Here is a 21,331-nt window from a genome sequence, read left to right as displayed (position 1 = left end):
CCAAAGCCTGGAGAGGTGGTGGCTGACTGGCCCAAGGACAGAGCCTTAGGATTTAGAGGAGGCAGGATGGAACGCAGGGGTCACTAGTGCGCCCTCCCCGCCTCCAGGAGCCTCCGTGCCTCCTGAGTTTGGGTACTCGGTGCCTCAGTGTGTGCTGTACCCGGTGGGCACCGCTGGGGGACCCACATTCCACCCTTATTAGTCATTGCTTGACTTTGCTGAACGAACGGTCTTCCTGGTTTGGGGAAGGGGTGAGGAGGAGCAGCGGCTGCGTGGGTCTTTGTTAGGGTTGGCTGCGTCGGGCGGATATTTGCCGCCTGCCCCGCGCCCTCACGCACACGGCGTTCACGAATCTGAGCTTGGCGGCGTCGCTCCTCTTGGATTCTGGAAAGGAGGATATTTTAGAAGTCTGGAAGAAGATGAAAAGCTAGCCGTGCCCATATGTTCCTTGTTTTTAAAAGTAGGGTCAGTGAGGTTTAGAGTCTCTTAAATATTTCGGTTTATAAGATTAGACCAGATCATCTGGAACGGAAGTGCTGTCTGTGCCCACGGCCCCAGACTTGGCTTTTTTCTTTGTTTCTTTCATATGGGATGTAGGTGTTTTGGCATTGCAGGGTTCAAGTGTAGTAAAACTTAAACATAATGAATAAATACCATGATTTGGAGTGTTGCTGCAACTTTGAAAGTTAGTTTCCTTTTTCTTTTTTTTTTTTTAAGTAATCAGTTACTTGAAAAATAGCAGATTGGTACAAGGATGGTAATTTAAGGAACCAAAAACTTCCTAACTTTAAAGGAGTACAGTTGTTGGCATTTTTCTAAGGAAGCATTTTCTTCACGCAGTCATATCATCCTGGGTTGAGATTAGACATAAGTCCCAAAATTTGAACAGTTAGACTTCAACACTAGTGTGCAGTTTTAAGACAGTGTGATCGTTGGCCCCATTTGCTCCTGAATTATGTGTAGGAAATGACGTGCTTGTTTTTCTCGATCCTAAGAGGCTTATAGAAAGAAGCCCAGAATCCAAGCAACAGTCTAACCCAAGCCTGACATTCCAGTGGGGGACCCTGGGAAGTGGCTTGTGCCTGGCACAGGGAAGGGCAGAATTGGGCCTGGGTTACTGTGCCCCAAGCCTCTACACGCCCCACTGTGAGGTGAGACCAGAGCCAGGAGCCAGCTGCTGCTGCCCCTGGGAGCCACGTGGGGGAGCCCTGTGGTCCACTGCCCTTGACCTTGGTGGTTTTCTGGGGTCCTGCCCCTCTGCCACGTAGGGTGAGCTAGGCTGAGCGGGACTCGGTGCTGGCTGGCATTTTCTGCTCACTCTTCATACCTCTTCGATTCTAAATTTCAGGCGTAATTATGTCACTTTAGAGGAGGGAGTCATTAATAACCATTATTTAGGACTGTCGAGTCTTCCTCTCTGTGTGTGCATGTCTGAGTTAAGCATCCAAAACATTGGCCTTGTTGGTGGCAAACGGGACTTCCATAGGGACAGATCGGGACCACCGCACCACCACCGGCCTTTCTCACGTTCTGGCTCTTCTGAGTCTGTCTTTAATCCCGAGAGGGGAGCGACAGTGTGGTTAAACCACGTCCTCCTGGAATTCATTAGTATTATTACCAAAGACCATGTTGTAAATTGTTGAGTTTTTTTAACGTTTGGAAAAAATTTTTCCTTAGCTGTTTCATTTTAATGTTACTTTAAAGAAGGAAAGATTTTTTTTTTCTTGTCAAACATTTGAGGCAGAATAGCTCAGAAACCCTGACTTCAGTTTCCACTGGGTGTGGGCTCTGAGCTGTAGTCCTAAATGAAGCTGACTCCTGATGTCACCCTCGGGCTGGGGGGGGGGAGGGCAGAGGCCAGGAGGAACCCCTCCCCCTTCCGATGGTGCTTAAGAAAAAGAATTGGCAGTCAGTGTGTATGTTAATGCACGTTGTTATTCTTTAACATTAAAATTCCACTAAAGTACTAATAATTACTGTTAATATCTTCCAGTGGAAACTTACAGCAAAGGAGCAATAGTAGAAACAGTATTTAAGGGAGAGCTGCCGGCATGAGGAGAATGCAAATAAGTGTTATTAGCCTAATGATTTTGTCGTCGCCATGGTTGTGCGGCAGCAGTGTTGTGAATATGTCATCCGGCACCCGTGAATTTGGAAAGTGTGTCAAAACACAACTTCAATTAGTTTGCTCTAATTATGGCTCTGGAGAGTTTGTAACTACATCACTCCTCATTAAAAGAGATTTTCTTATATGGATTAATGTGATATACAAAAGGAAAGTTTCAAAGTTGCCGACGCCATTTGCTCCTGCCACGAGCAGGCTCGGAGCAGGGTTGCTGGATCCTGGGTCCCCCTCTGCCAGCCTGGCCCAGGCAGGGGCCGAGCCCGGGTTCTGTGGGCTACACTGTCCTTTTGTCCGGTGACCAGCTTTTTGCTAAAAGTGGCCATTGCGAATGGAGCTTTGACTATTTCCACAAGAGGGTAATTGAACCCATCTCAAGCTTTTAAGAAAAAAATTGCTAATCTGAAAGGATGTCCTTCGTTCTTAGCATTTCAGTGCAGTCTGGGAGCAGAAAGGTCTGTAGACCTGCCCTGGCCACGTGCAGTGTGCAAAGTCAGCCTTTGGTCCTGTCCTGGGGGCTGTCAGGGAGATTGCAAAGAAAAATGTGTTATTTTTGGTCAGGCAGAACCATGTAGTATCTATGAAATGTTAATGAAAGTCTTCATGGAGTGAAAAAGAGGACTTTTAAAAAATGTTATCTCTTCTCTAAACTAATAAGTAGTTATAAATGCTATTGTTGAGCTGTTACCATTTGGGAAAAAGAAAAATAAATTCATGTTTTCCTGTTTTGCGACTGACGTTCCTCTCCCCTTGGACACCGGCGGTGTTCCCGTAGTGCCCCCCTCTGCGAGGGTCTGGACAGCCGCGCCGTGTCCCACGGTGGCTGCACCAGGTTGTTGCCTGAGCTGCCCGCCTGAGTCTCACCCCACAGCATCGTTGTAACTCTGCTCCTTGGGGAGCTCAGTAGTGCATTTTGAATCCAAGAGTTAATTTTTAGGGAGCTGGTTGAGGAAGCCTGGGTTTTGTTTCCCCGCACCCCACAATTTATATGCACAATGCTGAATATTCAAAATCCAGCTTTGAATACATTTTTGGTTGACCTTTAAGTGTTCTCTTTGTCCTTCTTTTTGGTGTACACAAGGTGTGTGTGTGTGATGGGGAACTTGGCCAGCTTCGCACTCCTCACAGTCACTGTTACCTGAGCAAGTTATATCACTCGACTGAGCCTCAGTTTCCTCTTCTGCAACACGGGGGTGAGAATACCTTCTCTGCAGGACTGTTGTAAGGAGCACGTGAAGGAGCTGCGCCAGGCCCACGCTGGGCACTTGTGCATGTGCTTTCTGTCCAGAGTTCATTTCAGATCTCAGTCCAGGCAGGAGCCGTTCCCGCCCTTAGACCTTTATGTTGCCACCGTGTGGCTCCTTTCTGCCCCAGTGGCAGCTTCAGTCAACTGCACGGTGTCCACTCCCAGTGTCACGGGTCAGCCGGTGGGCTTCGGCGCTTTCCCCTGAAGAGCAGAGACAAGAATCGCTGTGCTCACAGGTGAGCAGCTAGTAAGGGGTTAAGATAGTAATTGTGTAAGTCTTCTAGGCTTTCTCCCAGTTCTGCGATAATTTGATGAAGAACTTCACCCTAATTAAATATTCAAATTAGGAGTAAGTGTCAATATGGCTTCCTATTGCCTGGAATGATGATTTATTGTATTCAAAACTCCAGTGGTGAGCTGTAATCTAAACTGAACCGTTGTTCTTGATTACTTCTGCACCACACTTGCCATGTTTTTGTTTTAAGATTTTAACTAGTAATTGATTTGCCATATGCCATTGAGCTGCACATACTTTAAAGCCTGCGCTTAGGAACTTGGAAGTTTGGAATTGTGATTTCCTCAGTCTTCCAGTGGCAGCTTTTTTTCCCTTGTCCACTGCAGAGTGGTGTGTTTGGGGGGGGGGGGGGGTGTCTGTGTGCCCATGAGGAAAACTCATTATACAGTCAGGTTGGTAGGTGGAAGTTATACTGACCATGGCAAATGGGTTGCTTGAATGGAAAATGAACAGGTCTGCATTTATACTTGCTTTGTGCTTGCGTTGTCTCGGCAAAGGACAGCATGGTGGAAAAGCAGCAAGTCAAATCCTAGCTCAGCCCTCTCCTTAGCTTTGTAACCTTGGACACATTTCTTAACCTCTCTGAACCCCTTTCCCCCATCTTTCAAATAAAATTTACTTTGCTGGGTTGTGAGGTGTAGAGGTGAGTGTAAAGCTTGAAGACTAGTGCACGTGCTCAGTGGCCCTCACGGTCATGGAGGCTCAGGAGCAAACCCATCAGAGCCCCTCCCCCAGAGAGCCCCTCCCCCAGAGAGCCACTCCCCAGAGAGCCACTCCTGACCATTGGTGTTCCTCTGACTCAGGAACCTCCGTTGCCTGAATCTTACTTTGTGGCATCTCAGGTCTGTCTTGACTCTCGAATCACTCTTTCATTGCTCAGGCCTTTTCTCCCCCAGTACATTCTTTCCTCTTGGAGGTGTGGCCACGCCCCAGGACACGTCGCAGGGCCCATGAAGCGTCTGGTGCGTGTTTGGTCCTCCACAGGTGTGTGTTGTTTCCTTTGGTTTTATGCCACTGTTTTCAAATTAAAGCAGTGGTTTTCAACATTTTTACACTGGGGACCGGTGAAAACAGGAGAATTATTTTGGGGACCGCTAAGGCAGACACGACCCTGAGCAAAAGTGAATTTGACTAAGATCATCGGGTCTGTAATCTTCATACATCAGGGTCATTAACTCTTTCACAGACTGGCACAACATTTCTGGTGGACCAGTCCACAGACTGGCAGTTGGAAAACCGTAAATAAAAGCATATGACTTTATAGTCTTTTATTTTTGTATCTTCTGACATTTACAGCTTTTTACTTTATAATATGTGGGATTTATATGTGTTCCAGTTTGCTTCCCTAAGGGGGAAAAGATATGTCATTTGTTTTTTTGTTTATGTTTATTTTTGTTGTTTCATTCTGTTAGGGAAGTTTCAGATTTCCATCAGAATTGAGAGGAAGGTATGGAGATCTGGCCCCATTATCAGCGTCCCTCTTTGGAAGGAATGGTACTGCCTTTCTGTGAGCCTGGCTGACACGTCTCGTAGTCACCCCAAGTCCGCAGGTTACCTCCGGGTTCAGTCTTGGTGTTGTGCGTCCTCTGGGTTTGAACAGATGCGCGATGACATACGTCCATCATTATAGTTTCATACAGAGGATTTTCACCACCCTAAAAGTGCTGTGTTCTGCCCATTCATCTTCTCCCTCAACCCCTCAGGCAACCACTGCTCTTACTGTCATAAAGTTGTGCCTTTTCCAGAATGTCCTACAGTTGGAATCACATAGTCTGTGGCCTTTTCAGTTGGCTTTCTTTCCCTTAATAAGATACACTTATCATTTGGTTTTCTAAAACTATCTCAGTGCCAAACACAGTGCTTGGCAGATAGTAGGAACTCAATTAAAGACTGGTGGACTGAACCAATTACAGCATCTAATTATAGCAGATTTGTGTGCTTGTTGATACCATGGTCTGTCTCCCTTTGAAGGGGTCGTTTCACTAGGTATATTTGGAATTAAGTTTCAGGTCTGGGCATAGAAATTTCATGAGCTAATGAATATCACCATGGAGGAAATAGGTCTGTTTTAAGTTTTACAAAACCTCACTTGATTTTGCAGGTGTCGATGGCAAAGCAAAACAAACAAAAAAATGTCTCATCAGACCATGAGAAATGAGAGCAAACTTTGCACATGGAGGTTTCTTTCTGAGGTTGGCTCCAAAATCAATGAGAAAAGAAAAATAGCCACACCTAAAAATATTTTAGGGCCTAGAGTCATTAAAATCAATGAGTTTCTGTTTTAGTGGAACCAGGTTGAGAGAAAAAATATTGCAATGTTTTCTCGCACCTCTGGGTCTTCAGAGGGCTGAATCCTAACTTGGAATCTCAGCTTGGAAGCGCAGGGGACCTGGAGCAGGAATCCTGGCTGTGAAGTCTTTGAGGAGGGTGCTGGTCCGTCCCTTCCGGAGAAGAATGATTCATTTTAATTACCTTCCAGGGCGATTCAATACCTGAGCATATGGTCCTTAAGAAATAAGCTTCCCTAAACTGTCAGCGAGTGTGGGCAACGGTCAGGGACCTCGATCTGACACCACTGACCAGCCTTGGAGAGCTGATGCTGGAGAAGGTGCTTATTAAAATGCCAGCAGGTGTAGCAGAGTCCCCCTTTCCTGTGACTCCCTCACCCTGTTTGTGCCAGGTGTTTTATAAGAGCCTTTTTCTTCATTAAATGGCATTCATTAAGCATGTCCTTACACCTGGCACAGAAGCTGTGTGTCACAGATGACTTCTTCCCAGTGGTGTTTTGCAGGAATAAAGTGGATTTCATTTAGCCATTCACTGTGTCCTTTCTCCCCCTGACCACCTTAACTCAATTATTGTGACTTTGAATGTTCCTCCCCCCCAGCCTTGTTCTGTGACTTTCCTTTGCACATTACCTCTGGTCCTTGTCCACCAGCAGACATGTTTATCCGGAAACAAGATGGGCCTTTAGCACCAAGAGCTGCATGCTGTCCTACGCAAGCCCTTCTGACGCTCCCAGAAACTTTGAGAACAATTCTCCTCCTCGTTTTGCCATCTTCTTTTTTTTCCCTGATAAATAGGAAAATAGATTCTCATTGAAAAGAGAATGAACACGTAAAAGAATATGAAAAGCAAGGGTGGAAATTTGTACTCTTATCTCAGAGACTTCTGCTGGTCACACCATGAGCCCTGTCCCTAATCACAGCCCTCCGTTCAGCCCAGGGACGTCACTGCTGAGGTGACATAGCTTTGCAGGTCCTGTTTGTGCTGTGGCAGATATGTGTATCTGTGCACAAAAGTATATTGTTTGTGTAGTTTACATACTGTGTGTCATTCAGCAACTTGGTTTTTCTTTTCTTTCTTTTTTTTTTTTAATTAAAAATTTTTTTTTTACCTAAGTTGTTCTTTGAGATTTGGCCATGTTGATATAAAACTGTCTTGCTCATTCTTTCTCCCTCTTCTGTCCCAGTTTAGTATTATGTGCACATTTCACCAATCCATCACTCTTAATAAACACTGCCTAGGGATCCAGTTCCTGCCTCTTCTGCCCAGACCACTCTCTCCTCCCCCACCCCCATGGTCAGGGTCCTGAATTCCTTACCTAGAATCACGTCTGACGCACCTTCCGTCAGTCGCGCCCAGAAAACCTGTAAATGTCATTTTACGTTTATAAACTTCTGCCAGATATTCTGAATCAGACATAATGCTGTTTCCAGCTTTTGAGTAGAGCAGCATGATTCAGAGCTGAATTTTGTAATTTTCCCCATCAGGGTTCAAAGCCAAGCTGTGCCCCTCAGGCAAGCTGCTGAACCTCTCTGAGACCATCTGTCAGAGAGAAACGATCTCAGCACCTCCGTGTGGATCCAGGTGGGGATTGCACGCTGCACGGAAGGGTGAGCCCCGCCAAGACGTCAGCTAAGGTTATTTTTTGGTTATTTCCTCAGGCTAGATTCCCAGAGGGAGAGAGTGAGTGCGGTCCTTTCACCCCTCTCCTTCTGACATCTTCATTCTGAGTCATCTGGAGCCTGTTGAGTGTGTTTCTTTCAGAGAAAGGGATATGAACGACCTTTTTTTGTTGTCTTCGCATATGAAAGACAACCTGAAGGAGTACAGAATTCTGATTCAGGATTTTTTTCCCAAATTCTTTTGACTTTCTTTAATCCAAAATCTGTGGCTCCATTGCCTCCAGGCAGTTAGTTTCCTGGAGGAAAGGTCTGAAGGATTCCTCTTGCCGGGGTCCTTCTTCGATGCCTTTTCTGCAATGCTGTGAACCCTATTGGCTTCTTTATTTAGGGTTTAATTTAGGTCGGAAAAGCTTTTGCTAAGGTATACTCAATTTATAACAAACTGCACATATTTAGAGTATAATATGATGAGCTTGTGTAGTTTGTGCTTTTTTGTGTCCTATTTAAGCAATCTTTGCCAAACTTGAGTCACAAAGATTATCTCCTGTGTTTTCTTCTAAGAGAGGTCATGTCATACCTGTTAAATCAAGATGAATTTAAATAAAGATTATCAAACCCTAGGCCTTCTGGACTTAATCGTTTACTCCTTCCCTTTCCTCTTTTTGGGAATAGCCTATGAATCTCTTGGGTCATTTTTTCATATGTGTGTGTATGTGTTTGAGGTAAGCATCAAGGTTCATTTTTTTTTTTTACATGTGACTGTCCAGTTGTTCCAGCATTGTTCATTGAAAAGATTATGCTTTCCCCATTGAATCGTCTTGGCATCTTGGTTGAAATTCAGTTGATCATATATCTGTGTCTATTTGCACTCTCCATTCTGTTCCATTGATCTACATGTCTATCTTTATGCCAGTGCCACAATATTGTGATTACCATAACTTTATACTACATCTTGAAATCAGGATTGGTTTAGTTGTGAGTCATTTACTGATTTTGTCTGGAATGTTGGAAGCCCAATCAGCTTCTATATTTCATTGTTTTATTTTTAATTCGGCAAGCTTTAAACTTTCTTGTTGTTATTTCTCTTTATTATTTTGATTTTTTTCCCTAACACCTAAAATATTTAGGTTGGTCTTTTTTCTCCATATTTTTCCTCCTCATTGTCATTTCTGTGTTCTTTATCTGCATTCTGGAAAATCCTGGGGAGCTTATCTACTACTATGTTACTAATTCAGTATTCTGAAATTTTATTTCTGCACTATTTCTGATGCAGATAACCTTTTTCTGCATCCTACAGTAAAATTTTCCCCCAGAGGTAATGTTCTTTTCATCTTGTCACGTGACATTTTTATACATCTTCACGAGGATGTATATTTCTAGACTGTGTTGGCCAAAGGCAGGCAGGCAGCATGAGTTACCCTTCCCCTCCCCTCATCTCACCCGGCCTCATGATTTGGTAGATGATCTTCTGTATCTTTGTTACCTTTCTCTGTTCTTGTTGATTTCTGTAGAACCTCTGTGACAAGAGGCTGGCCAGAGGCATTGCTGGCCCGACAATTCATATAGACTTGGTTTATTTTTAGGGTGTGTATCATCTCCTTCTTCTTCTTTTTTTCTTTTTTAACATCTCCTTCTTCTAATTTGAACCTTTTTCAATCTGAACTATTGATTCTTTATTCCAGTAAAAGTGAATAAACAAATGTAATTCTTCATTCCTTAAGGAATGTGCTATTTAAATATCTGGTCTGTCATTTTTGCTTGCTGTGTCTCTTAAACGCAAGTTGTATTCTCTAAGGGGTTCATCACTGCCACTAAGAAAAAGGAGCCGCTGGCTGGTTGAGGAATTTTGTGGTGATGTGTACGAGGATCAGCGTGATCCAGAGTTAGTACAACATCTGTACGAGGGGTGACTTTGGGCTCCTCTTCCTGGCTGGCAGTCTAGACAGCGGCTGCCCACCTGCCGTTTTATATTTTTCTGTCGAGATGCAATTAAACAAAAAGTGTTAAACCCTGGACCTCTGGACTTACTGATGTCCCCCTTCCCTTCCCTTCCCTTTCTTTTCCTCTAGAATAGTCCCATGAGTCGCTTGGGTCATTTTATATTTTTATTCCTGCTCTGAGTTTTTTTTTTTATTCCTTCATATATGCGAACAAACATTTTTTTAGCTCTGCCCTTCGCCCTTGTGTGGGTTCAGGCAAGTGAACAGTGGGTGGAAGCAAAACCCTCAAATGTCTGAGACCTTCACAGTCCGTCTTCTGCAGAGTTGCATTGAACACGTTGCCTGAGAGCAATGGCTATCAGACCTTGTGGTCTAGGACTTACACTTAAAAATTGAGGATTCCCAAGAGCTTTCGTTTGTGTGGGTTGTGTTTATCTATATTTATCTTATCAGAAATTAAAACTGAAAAATTGGGAAACACAAGCAGACATCAGAGCAATGATACCGTCATGTCACGTAGCTTCTGGAAAATTCTTCTGTCCGCTTGTGAGAGGAGGACGAGACTGAAAAGGGAAGTGCTGTCTGAGCAGGATTATGCAAGTAGCTGTGGCCTCTGGGCTCTGTGCAGGAGTCCGGGTACCCTCTGGGTCCCCTGGCCCACGCTGTGAACTGCTGCCCAAGAAGGCAGTTTGCTATTGCTGTCAGCCTGAGACAGAGTGGGGTTGTCATTCCACATCACGAAGTTTGTTTTGGCTGCGTGTGTGTGCAGGGCGTGGGAGATAAAAGTGACATCTGCCTCTAACCATGACAGTGCCCAACGCTGCCCTCTGACAGTTGAGAGGACAGCAGGCACCGTGGCCGCCTGGGTAGAGCCATCTTTGTTATATGTGGCCAGTGGGCCTGGAAGATTAATGGTCACATTTTAAAAATTCACACAGACCTGGAATCAGCATGAGAAAATACAGATTTAAATTAACAAGGAAGAAGCAGAATCCCATCAAAGGAAATAAATCGTGCTGGCAACTGTTGTCATGTCATAAAACGTGTTCTGTAGCTGAAGGGCTTTTCTGTGGAGCTGTCGGCAGCCCCATGGCCATGTTCATTGAATCAAATGCCTAAGACTAACTTGAGGGAAGAAAATGAAATTTCCCTCAGCATCTATTTAGCCGGAGTCATTGTGGGCAGCTTGTGGGATGCTGACCCATTTGTTAGAGCAGTGGTCCCCAACGCCCAACCGCCAGGCCACGGACCGCTAACGGTCTGCAGGCCATCTGGTACCGGTCCGCAGAGAAAGAATAAATAACTTACATTATTTCCGTTTTATTTATATTTAAGTCCGAATGCTGTTTTATTTTTTAAAAATGACCAGACTCCCTCTGTTACATCTAAGACTCACTCTTGACGCTTGTCTCAGTCACGTGATACATTTATCCGTCCCACCCTAAAGGCCGGTCTGTGAAAATATTTTCTGACATTAAACCGGTCCGTGGCCCAAAAAAGGTTGGGGAGCACTGTGTTAGAGGACAGCCTGTCCCTCCTGCAGAGAGAAGTGATCGCTCAGCAGGGCGTGCCCCCCCCCCCCCCCCCACGGAGCTGCCTGGAAAGGGAGCTCCCTGAAGTGTCCTGAGCATTTTGGGGCTGTTCCAGTTAGCATTCTTCAGTTACCAAACAGATTTATAAAATATTTCATCAAAATAATTCATCATTTGAGTCAAGTGTCCGGAATCGCTGGCTTCTGATGGTCCGTCCCTGTCCCGGCGGCCCAGGGCCTGCTGCAGATGGTGCCAGAAGGTCATCTGTAGGTCCCACGCTAGACAGAGCCAGTCTCCCAGAGGCTCCTTCCTTCTTCCTCCTCCAGTGCTGCCCCGTGTCACGAGTGGGGCGTCCCTTTCATCTCAGCAGACAGCCGTGTTATTGGGAAGAAGCTGCAGAGTATTGGGCTAACTGATCACAATTCTAGGTGTAAAGCTAAGGATTTTACATGTCTTTTCTCATCTGTGCTGTGGCAACAGGCATGGGTTCTGCCGTTATCATCTTCTAAAATATTTTCTCAGACAGTTGTACCGTAATTTTTAACCAGCCCCTATTATTTGATATTTAATTTTATTCCAGGTTTTGGCTTTATAAGTAGTGCCATGAGGAATATATTTACTGTTTATGTAAAAATATCCATGAATCAAAAATAATTGCATTTTCTAAACCGTCGACTGGCCCAGTTCCAGTGGTGAGGAGATGAGTGAGAGCCCTTCCTGCAAGTTTCCTGAGGCTATCTCATCACAAGGCTCAGATCTGTTCATCCGTTTAACAGGGTTAGGCAATATGACAGGGGTCTCCCTAATAATTTTAAGTGCCCACTGTGTGGAGTGTACTGTTCTGGGTACTGGGGATGTGGGGAAAGAGAAAGTGAAATGCAGACCGTGCTCTGGTGACACGTAGACGAATCGGACAGTCCTGTAGGCTGGAAGGGTCTCTGCAGGGAGGAGAGGGAGTTGTGAGAGAGCAATAAGGTGGGGTGCTTCCTCAGACGGGGAGTATCTGAGGAACAGGAGCCAGCTTCTGGAGAGCTGGGGGAAGAGTGTTTCAGGCCGAGGGAACAGCAAGTACAAAGGCCCTGAGGCAGGAATGAGAGTGAGGGGAAAGAAACAAACTGCAGCCAGTAAGATTGGAGGATATTAGTGTGCGAAACAGACGAGATCAGAGAGGAGGGTTGGGCTGGAACTGGCAGGACCTCACAACCGTAGGGCAGTTTGGGTTTCATTCCAATGCAGAGGGAAGACACCTCTCTGCAGTAATGGCCCCGTTCGGAGGCTCTCGTGAGCAGGACTCTAAAATGACGCCCAGGACGGCAGGAAGAACGGGGAGAATCGGAACAGGAGTCCCACATGGAGTTGTACTAGGAATCCTCCTTCTGCGTGCTCACCACAGGCCTGGTCCTGTGTTGTCTGCTGCATCGCAGCAAGGTGTGTACCAGGAGGCAGCACGCCTCGCTGAGGGGCCGCCAGCTCCTGGTGGTGGCGCTGGCATTGGAACCTGTGGGTGAACTTTAGGATTGGTGCTCCTAATCTCTACAACTGCTCTGCCTTCTTGGGTTTGGGTTTGGACCATGCTTTGCCCAAAGCTGTGTGTTGCTTTTCCCTTTGTACATAGTAGAGGGTATGTGACCTGTCGGGGTCACTGGTAAGTGGCAGAGACGTTGAGTCCCTCGCATGGACCCCGCGTTCCTGGTTGAGTAATCTCATGCCATATACCTGATGGTCACGGCGACACGTGAGGGCCACTTTCAGGTTATAATAACCACCTCCAGGGGACACAGGGACTAACCTTTCCCCTAATTCTTGGCTTCCTTTTTGTCTGCTTTCTCTCTGTGGGCCTCAGTTTTCTGTTTTTTTAAATGAACATAATTGTCCCCATGTAGGAAGGTTGCTGAGAGGATTAGGCAGGTGATGCATATGAAGGCACCGAGCCCAGTGCCCAGCGGGCAGCTCCCCACGAGGTGCAGGGGACTGGAATGTCATTTTTCTCTGAGGCTCAGCTGACTGCAGAGCTGTTCCTGTCCCTCTGTCACTTTTAGGCTGATGTGACACTGCAAAGCCCCTGGGCCACTTCTCCTTCAGCAGGTGACTTTCGTTCCCTTTAACCACAGGTGATCTATCCCATGGCCCAAACTGTTCATTCTCATTAGCGGGAGGCCGTGATTTGCCTCCTGTCCCCACATCCCCTCCTCCCTGTGTCCAGGAACAACAGAAGCAAAAATGTAAAAGCAGCTGTTGCAGCGTCAGGAACGGGAGCGCCTCTCCCTCGGGCCGCCGTCGGGGCCTGTCCCGCTGTCTGCCCTGCCGTCTGGCTGCTGCCCTGCTGTCTGCCCTGCCATCGGGGCCTGTCCCGCTGTCTGCCCTGCCGTCGGGGCCTGTCCCGCTGTCTGCCCTGCCGTCTGGCTGCTGCCCCGCTGTCTGCCCTGCCATCGGGGCCTGTCCCGCTGTCTGCCCTGCCGTCGGGGCCTGTCCCGCTGTCTGCCCGGCGCCCATGCCTGCGTCCCCCAGGGTGGCTGCACGCTCTGGCCGCTTGGTTTCAATGCAGCAGGTCTCTAGGGAGCAGCTGCTCTCTAAAGATACAGTCAAGCTTGAGACTTGAACTCTCTCATTGCACATTTACTGCATCGTCCCACATTGTCTGCTGTATGTGCTCAGGAACTTCTTTCTTTTCCTCCTTGGAAATTCCTGGTGGCTGCCACCACTGATGTCATGTCACATCATACGTGTGTCCCTCCGAGGCAGAGGGGGGTGGGATGCATGGGAGAGATCCCTTGAGTCACACTGGGCAAACACACATGCAGAAGTGAAATAACAGAGGCTAACAGCATGTCAAAGAGGGACCCAGGGGTTTTCATGGAGTGGATTCAATACTTGATTTGGTCGACAAATTTTCAGTAATCCAGGGCAGAAATTGTCCTAGAAAATGGGGTACAAAATTGATGAGATTTGGCCCTGCTCTTGAGGAGATCACAGTCATGTTAGGGAGATAGGCTTATATCAAATGATTAAAGCATATTGTGATAACCAGAGGGAGGGAGTCATGCACCCAGTCCAGACTGGAGCAAGCCCAGGGAAGTTCTACTAAAGAGGGAATGCTTTGATGGGGTCTCGAAGGATGAGTAGGAGTTTAGAGAGCACGTAAGGAAGAAATGGAGATTCTAGGAAGAGGGAGCAGCATGGATAGACAGTCAGGCTAAGGCATGAAAGAGAACATGGAACCTTCACAGGTTACAACACTTTCCTCCTCCGTGTTGGAGGGAGAGAGAGCAATGAACAGGAGTCCGTCTGGAGGGCTTGCTGCTGTGTGGGTGTGTGTGTGTGCATGCGTGCGTGTGCGTGTGCGTGTGCGTGTGTGTGTGTGTGTGTGTGTGTGTGTGCGCGTGTGGGTCCGGCTGCCCAGGGCAAGTGTGGGAGGCGAGGAGGGAACTAAACCAGAACCCTTGAAAACATCAACCTTTAAGAAACTGGAGGAGGAGCCAGAAAGGACCGCCTGCAGGAAGAAAGAGAGCCAGGCCAGGGAGGGAGAGTTGCAGGGTGTGGTCAGCCACGCAAAGTCTGATGACCTGGCCAGGCAAGGAAGTTAGGGCGGGGGCAGCTGAGGAGCCAGGCTCCTTGACTTCTCTGCACAGTATGGACTACTTTCTTAGGTCCCCTGTGCCCTCCTAGAGTGATCTTGCAGCTCTTCACATAGAGCTGTAGCAGGTCACTTTGACAGGAATTGCTAAGGGTTTGTCCACAGCAGGAACTGAAGAATTGTTTGCAGTTTCATGATAATCTCCCTCATAATCTGCCGCTCTGTTCCTGTCACCTAGGGCATTGCAGGTTGTTTTCCCTTCACTTTGCCACAGGTGGACAATCTTTTAAAATTGCAAATTGAATCTTGTCATGTCTCTGTTTAAAAATCATTCTGGAGGCCCAAGGCACACAGGAGAAGCGTCCATCTGCTTCTCCACCCCTCCCCCTTCCCTCCCTCTCTCTCTCTCTTTCTCTGTTCCCCTCCTGCAGCCAAGGCTCAAATGGTTCCATCAAGTTGGCCCTGGGTGCTGAGGGTGGCTCCATGGCCTTGCTTCAGGTACCAAAATAGCTTGGTTGCCGAGCAACAGAGCAGCAGCCCCAGATGGGTAGAGCATTGCCCTACATATATGGGGCTTGCCTGGTAGATCCTGGTCAGGTGCATGTGGGAGCCTGTCTGTATAACTCCCCGGCTCTCACTTACTAAAAAAAGAAAAAGGAAAACAAAACAGAAAGAGAAAAAAGTCCTTCTGGAGTAAGTCTGAACTTGTGTGGGGCCCTGAGTGCAGTGGCCCCATAGCCCTCTTCAGCCTGGTCCCATCGCCTCTCCCTGACCTCCGGGCTCTGGCCGTCCCGGCCCCCTCCCAAGTCTTCCCTCTGCTCCTCCCCACCAGCCCGTCCTCCTCTCATCCACCTGGTCCTCTGTCCTCCGTCCTGGGGAAGCCCAGGCAGCACTTTAGTGCTCCTGCTTTGCACGTGGCGTCGCATTAGTAAGCAAGTGTCCTATAACTTCGCGGTTGTTTTCACGTCCTCTGCCCAGGGTGAGCTCTGTGAAAGCAGGGCCCCGCCTGTCCTGCTGCTGCTGAGGCCCCCACAGATCTCTGTTGACAAGGGCCAGGCGCTCACTTGGCCACTGAATAGCTGGACTGCCCCCATTTTTTCCCGAGTCCTGCTAGGCCTCTGCCGTCATCCTGGCCCGCATGTCCTCTCAAGTTCTGCCGGTGCCCCGCCTCCTCTGTGAGCCTTCCTGAGCCCCCGGAGTGGCTCCTCCAGCCCTGGAGCAGCTCCCACACTGCGCAGATTGTCTGGTGTCCTTAGTTAGGTCAGATGCACTCTTTTAGGGCTTTCAAGGCTTAGAAATCTTGGGGCATGGCAGCCCTGCAGTGCAGCCTTCCCTGGAAATCCCCTCATTGGAGCAGTGGGTGCAGTAACAGCACCTTCCCGGGCCACCTTCACGGCTGTGCGGCCACCGTGCCGGTGCTTACAAGAGCCTCACGCTTGCTTAATGCTCTGCTGTCACAATCTTAAAATTCTGAGCAGTGTTTGAACCAGAGCCTGCGTTACTTTGCACTGAGCCCCGCACGCCGTGTGGCTGGCCCTCGTCTGCCGCGTCGGGCAGCGAGCGGAGCCAGGGGAGAACGCGGGAGACCTGCCTACCCCAGGGCCTGGCACATGTCAGGCACTCTCTACAGGGTCACCTGTCATCATTTCAGCTCTGCTCAACCACAACCACAGTCAATAATTCATTCTTGTGTTTGCTCAGCTTCATTGACTAAGTGCTGTGGTCAGAGGCATTGATCAACTGCTTAAAACCCTTCCGCAGCTGCTCCTCACCCTCTCAGGTTTCCCAAAGCTGGCCAGTCTTCAGAGTGTCTGCTGGAGCTTGTTAAAAATAGATTTCTGGGCCGCACCCCAGGCCCACTGCAGCGGGCTCCCCAGGGTCAGGGCTGCGAATCTGTATTGTTAGCAAGTTCCCAGGCCCCTCTGATGCTTTCATCTGTGTCGCGATGGGCAGAAAGGAGATGGGAACCTTCCTCTTTGGGCATAGAACGCAAACCTCTGTTCGCTCTGGCCCTGGTCTGTCTTTTCAGCTTCAAGCCCTGTGTGTACCCCAACCCTGCACTAGAATATCGGCTGTCCCTGACTAGCCAATGAGTCCCTTTTACTCCTTGAACACCCTTGCCCTCCTCTGAGGTGTCACTAGAAGCTCTGTCCCCTTTACCCAAATGTGTTTTTCTTCCTTTCATGCTCACTCGGCACCCAGTGTCTATTCTCCGAGCATGTCATGTCGCAGGGTGATTTGTTTCTGCACCCGTGTCCCCTGTGGCCTGCGCCCTCAGCACCATGCACCTTCCCTACACATGTGGCAGAAGACAGGCCCACGTGGTTGCGTCTGCCGGTTCCCCGACAGCCCTGAGTGCACAGCTGTGCTCAGTAAAGCACCACGGCCCGGTGAGCAGGCTGGTGGCCGCACGGCCAGCAGTACTCACTCTGCAGCCGGCAAACCAATGCCTTTACAGCCCTAGGCGCCTGTTCCGTCCCGGGGGCTCCTGCTTGCTCCTGGCTCTGTGGGAGCAGCCCTGCCTGGAGAACCTGTCCTCCTAGGAGTCCACATGTACAAGAGTTGTTCGAGGAGGTCACCATGTGTTGTGTGAAAAAGGCAACATATAAAACATAGAGCTTTCTTTATGTAGTAAATGCTTCCTCCCTTTTGGAAATGGCTGTGTGGCCAAAGCTCAGGTTACTGGGCTATTTCAAACCACCCCCCAGTCATAGAGACATAGAGAGTGGGGTTTTACATATCTCTCCTTTCTTGCTTTCCCACATTTGCTAAAGGCAGCTGACAGCCGCACCAAATGGGTTGTTCCCCTTGATTGAATACCCACTGTGCTCCGTGTGCACTGTGGCTTTTAACGGCCCACACCTGTGCCGTGAAAGGCATGCTGGTCAATGGAAAGCACTTTCCTGAGCACCTACTGTGTGCTCCTGCCAGAGGGGGAACATGCAGACAGACAGTTCAGAGGAGTGTGCCATTCCCATTCTCAGGGACATTAGTGCCCTGGACTCACACAGTGACCATACCCAACACCGCCACTGACGTGCTTCCTGTGCTGTGCTGTGCTGTTGTCCTCAGTGGCCCTGGGGGCAGGTATGGAAGCCCATGGTTGGATAATGGAACCCAGATGGCAGAACAAAGGCTCACGTCCAAAGCCTGAGGGTCTGACCCCACTGGTATGTTCTGCCTGGTGGGCAGGGACCTGGGCTAAGGTTCCCGCCTAGAAGCCCCCTTGGACATGCTGTAGGCGGGGAAACCCTTTCCTCCTCCTGGATGTGGTTCCCAGTATGCAATGTGGCTGCTGACGTCTGGACACTTCACTCCTTAGGGGGACTCTGGCTGGTGGACTCCTGCTCCCCCTGTGCCGTGCTGCTGCGGGCTGCTGGTGGCGTGGGTGCTTTCTGAGCCTTGGGGAGTGCTTCGTGCACATTGTAACCTCCTCTTGTTCCTCTGTCTCTTTCCCAGGCACATCTCTCTAACGCTCCCTGCCACCTTCCGAGGCAGGAACAGCACTCGAGCTGACTATGAGTACCAGCATTCCAACCTGTATGCCATATCAGGTATGTGGGGCCCTGCCAACGGCCAGCTGCCACGACTGTCCCCTCACCACCTCCCTCAGTGTATTTCCTGGCTTCTGGTGGCATCTGTCTTACTCGGGTTTTTTCCCTGCAAGGGGCCTGTTCCCAGCAGGGACCAGGCCTCCCCTTTCCTTTGTGTCACCGCAGCACTTAGAGGAGGGCCAAATACTCAGCATGTTTTGAAACTAATGATGAAAAACAATGTGTGGATTTCACAAGCTGGAAGGGAGGTTTCCAGAGAATAGTCAGCGCATTGTTCACCTGCCAGACCTGGGGCGGGTTCCCCACGGGGCCGGGGCAGCACGGAGCTGGGCCGGTCCACTGGCCCTCCCGTATGCAGGTCTGTCCTCACCTCTCATTCCTCAAAGCCCGGCTGATGGCCAGAGGGCACACTGGCGGTCTCCCCTCACACCCCAATCTTAGGAGTCTGTGATTTCTGAGCTCGGCCTTGAAATTGATAGCATTGCTTTGGCAGGAACTTCATCAGTCCTGGCTTTCCTTTGCCCCTTCACCCAGGGAGGGGAAACTTACAAGCCTTATTACAGAATTGAGATTCATTAGGTGGCTGGCAGGGCAGGTGACTTGCTAAGAGCCAAGGAAACCCACAAACTCACCTCTGATTATTCTGGGCCTCCAGTCAGGGGTGTCTGTATCTAAGGGGGAAGTGGCAAATCAGTGCGACTTACCAGCGTACACCCGTAATGGTGAGTGACATTTTGAACGCGGGAACATGGCATTCATTCATGTACCATAATGAATCGGTTATTTAAAAGGTAATCCTTTTTTTTTTTCTAAAAATTGCAACTTCAGGTTACTAAATAGATGAAAGAGAACAATGGTGTAATTTGTGTCAGTATTAGTTTTTCTTGTTATGATCACTCCCTGATAGGTTTGGAAGTCAAAGCAAAAGCCAGTTGTTCCGTTCTGGGTGGCACACCTGGCTGGGGCCAGGGGAGGACAGAGATGTGCCCAGAGTCCCTGCCCCAGGCTGCCATCCAGGAGCCAGGCCCCCAAGGGTGGAGGGAACATGTCTAAGAAAAGCATCTCCAGGGAGAACTGCTTTTGTGCTGTGGCTACTTCAGCAGAGTCGACGAGGAACGTAACAAATGTGGAAAGGTGACCTATTTTGTAGAAAAGCTGACCATTTCCCCAGATGCTCCGCGGCAGAGCGTGCAAAACAGCTCTCTGTGCAGCCCAGCAGCGCGGCCCCATTCCTACTGCTCCTAGGAAGGCCTTTTCCCTCCCAGCAGCGCGGCCCCATTCCTAATGCTCACAGGAAGGCCTTTTCCCTCCCAGCAGCGCGGCCCCATTCCTAATGCTCACAGGAAGGCCTTTTCCCTCCCAGCAGCGCGGCCCCATTCCTAATGCTCATAGGAAGGCCTTTTCCCTCCCAGCAGCGCGGCCCCATTCCTAATGCTCATAGGAAGGCCTTTTCCCTCCCAGCAGCGCGGCCCCATTCCTAATGCTCCTAGGAAGGCCTTTTCCCTCCCAGCAGCGCGGCCCCATTCCTAATGCTCATAGGGAGGCCTTTTCCCTCCAGCTTGCAAATCTTTTTCAGCCAGTGTTCGGCTCCCCGCGCTCCCCCTCACCTGGTTCTCTGATGGCTTTCCCAGCTGTTGGCATTTCTGCAGAACAGAGCCCACAGAGTGAAAGCTCCTCTGGTTTGGCAGGAGTGTGCCTGTCTGCTTCTGGACCACTGCTTCCTCGCCCCTGGCTTTGATGAGGTGTTGTCTGGGTTCATTTCAGCTGTTAGTTTAGCAATGCCGAGGTAACACCTCAAGACACAGGGGAAGCCATTCAGAAACTTCCTGTTACAGTTATGTAAATGGCAGTCAATTGGATTTTATCTTCCAAACAGAGGTAGTTGAGGCTGCAGCCCACAGCAGCAGGCAGCTTGGGTCTCCTCCGCGGCTGCAGGGACCAAGTTGCTCTGCCAGGGTCTAGGGCTGCTTTGTTGTGATGCTGCCAGAACTACCCCGCAGGACCTGCTGGCTCCGGAAGGCCTGCAAGCTCAGCACTGGGCAACCATGGTGCAGCTGGGAAGCCTGCCCGCCGACCCACCGGCAGCCTGCCTGCCAGTCGTCCTGGCTGGAGGGGAGCAGAGACCTCCCCTCCCCCATACGAACAGTATTTGGCACTGAGTGGCGTGTCTCGGCTTGATACTATAAAGTTAAGATTTCAATGGTTTATTCCAAAAACAGTCAAGGCAAAGTGTGCTCCAAGCCCTCGCCCTTGTCTGGTACCCGATGCCATGGTAGCTGGGACTCGGCTGGCAATGAAATGAATCATCCAGCTGTTTTCCTTCCAAGTGGCTCTGCACATGCTTGCTGCTGACTTCAGGGGCTAAGCCTTTGGTGGAAACTCCTGAGGAGCTCCAGTTCATGCCTGAAACGTTTGATCACTTATGTAGTTTGCAGTCCTTCCTAAGATAAGTAGATTTCCAAACAACGTCATTAGAATTTGGGAAAGCAGCCCACATTTAATTTGTATGTATGGTTATTAAAGTAATATTTACTTTTAAATGTTTTCCCAAGGGCACACTTGCTAGCATATCCTCCTCTACCTGTCACTAAGGCGTCCGTGCCACACCTGCGAAAGGAATGGCGCCCCAGAGTTGCTGGAGAACAGAGGAGAGAGCGTGTGGCTCTGTCCCCAGCCCCGAGGTGCTCCTGAAATGTTTATGGAAGGGGAGGGAGGGCGCTGAGCACTCAGCCAGGTCTGCCTTGCCCAGGAATGCCCTCCGTGACCTCTGCGGCAGGTGGTCGTCCTGATTTGCTGCCCAGACGCCTCCTATGTCTGTCGCCACCACTCCCACAAGTCCCCTCCGTGTCTGCGAAGTCCCCCCTCGCTTGGCTGGGCTCTGCCTTCCTGTATGTTCGTTTCCCTCCAGTCTTTTAGGGTGCTGTGCCCTGTCTGCACAGGCCAGCAGTGGTTTTCTCCTGCCCCAGGAGTGGGGTGGGGAACTTCGCTGACTCGGTGCCCAAGTCCTCAGAGGCTGTGTCCCTTGCTCTGCTGCCGGGCAGCCTCATCAACATGGCGTGAAGCACGCCGCTGGTCCTCACACTTCCTGTTCTGGGAATTTCCTATAGAAAAGACCACAGATGTGAGAAAAGATTTACCCATAAGGATGAGCGCTACTGCT

At 49.3% G+C, this 21,331-nt stretch overlaps 1 protein-coding gene across 7 annotated transcripts in view; it reads left to right on the top strand.

Moving 5' to 3' along the window:
* MVB12B (multivesicular body subunit 12B) overlaps positions 1-21,331 on the top strand; it is a 162,420-nt gene that overhangs the window by 67,234 nt on the left and 73,855 nt on the right. For all 7 annotated transcript variants that reach the window (XM_066367145.1, XM_066367149.1, XM_066367147.1 and 4 more), the window contains exon 7: positions 18,077-18,171. In XM_066367145.1, the coding sequence (XP_066223242.1) occupies positions 18,077-18,171 (95 nt within the window). The remainder of the gene's footprint in view (positions 1-18,076; positions 18,172-21,331) is intronic.

Source organism: Saccopteryx leptura, chromosome 2 (assembly GCF_036850995.1).
Source record: "Saccopteryx leptura isolate mSacLep1 chromosome 2, mSacLep1_pri_phased_curated, whole genome shotgun sequence".
Classification (NCBI taxonomy): Eukaryota; Metazoa; Chordata; class Mammalia; order Chiroptera; family Emballonuridae; genus Saccopteryx; species Saccopteryx leptura.
This window is presented reverse-complemented; position numbering and strand designations above follow the sequence as displayed.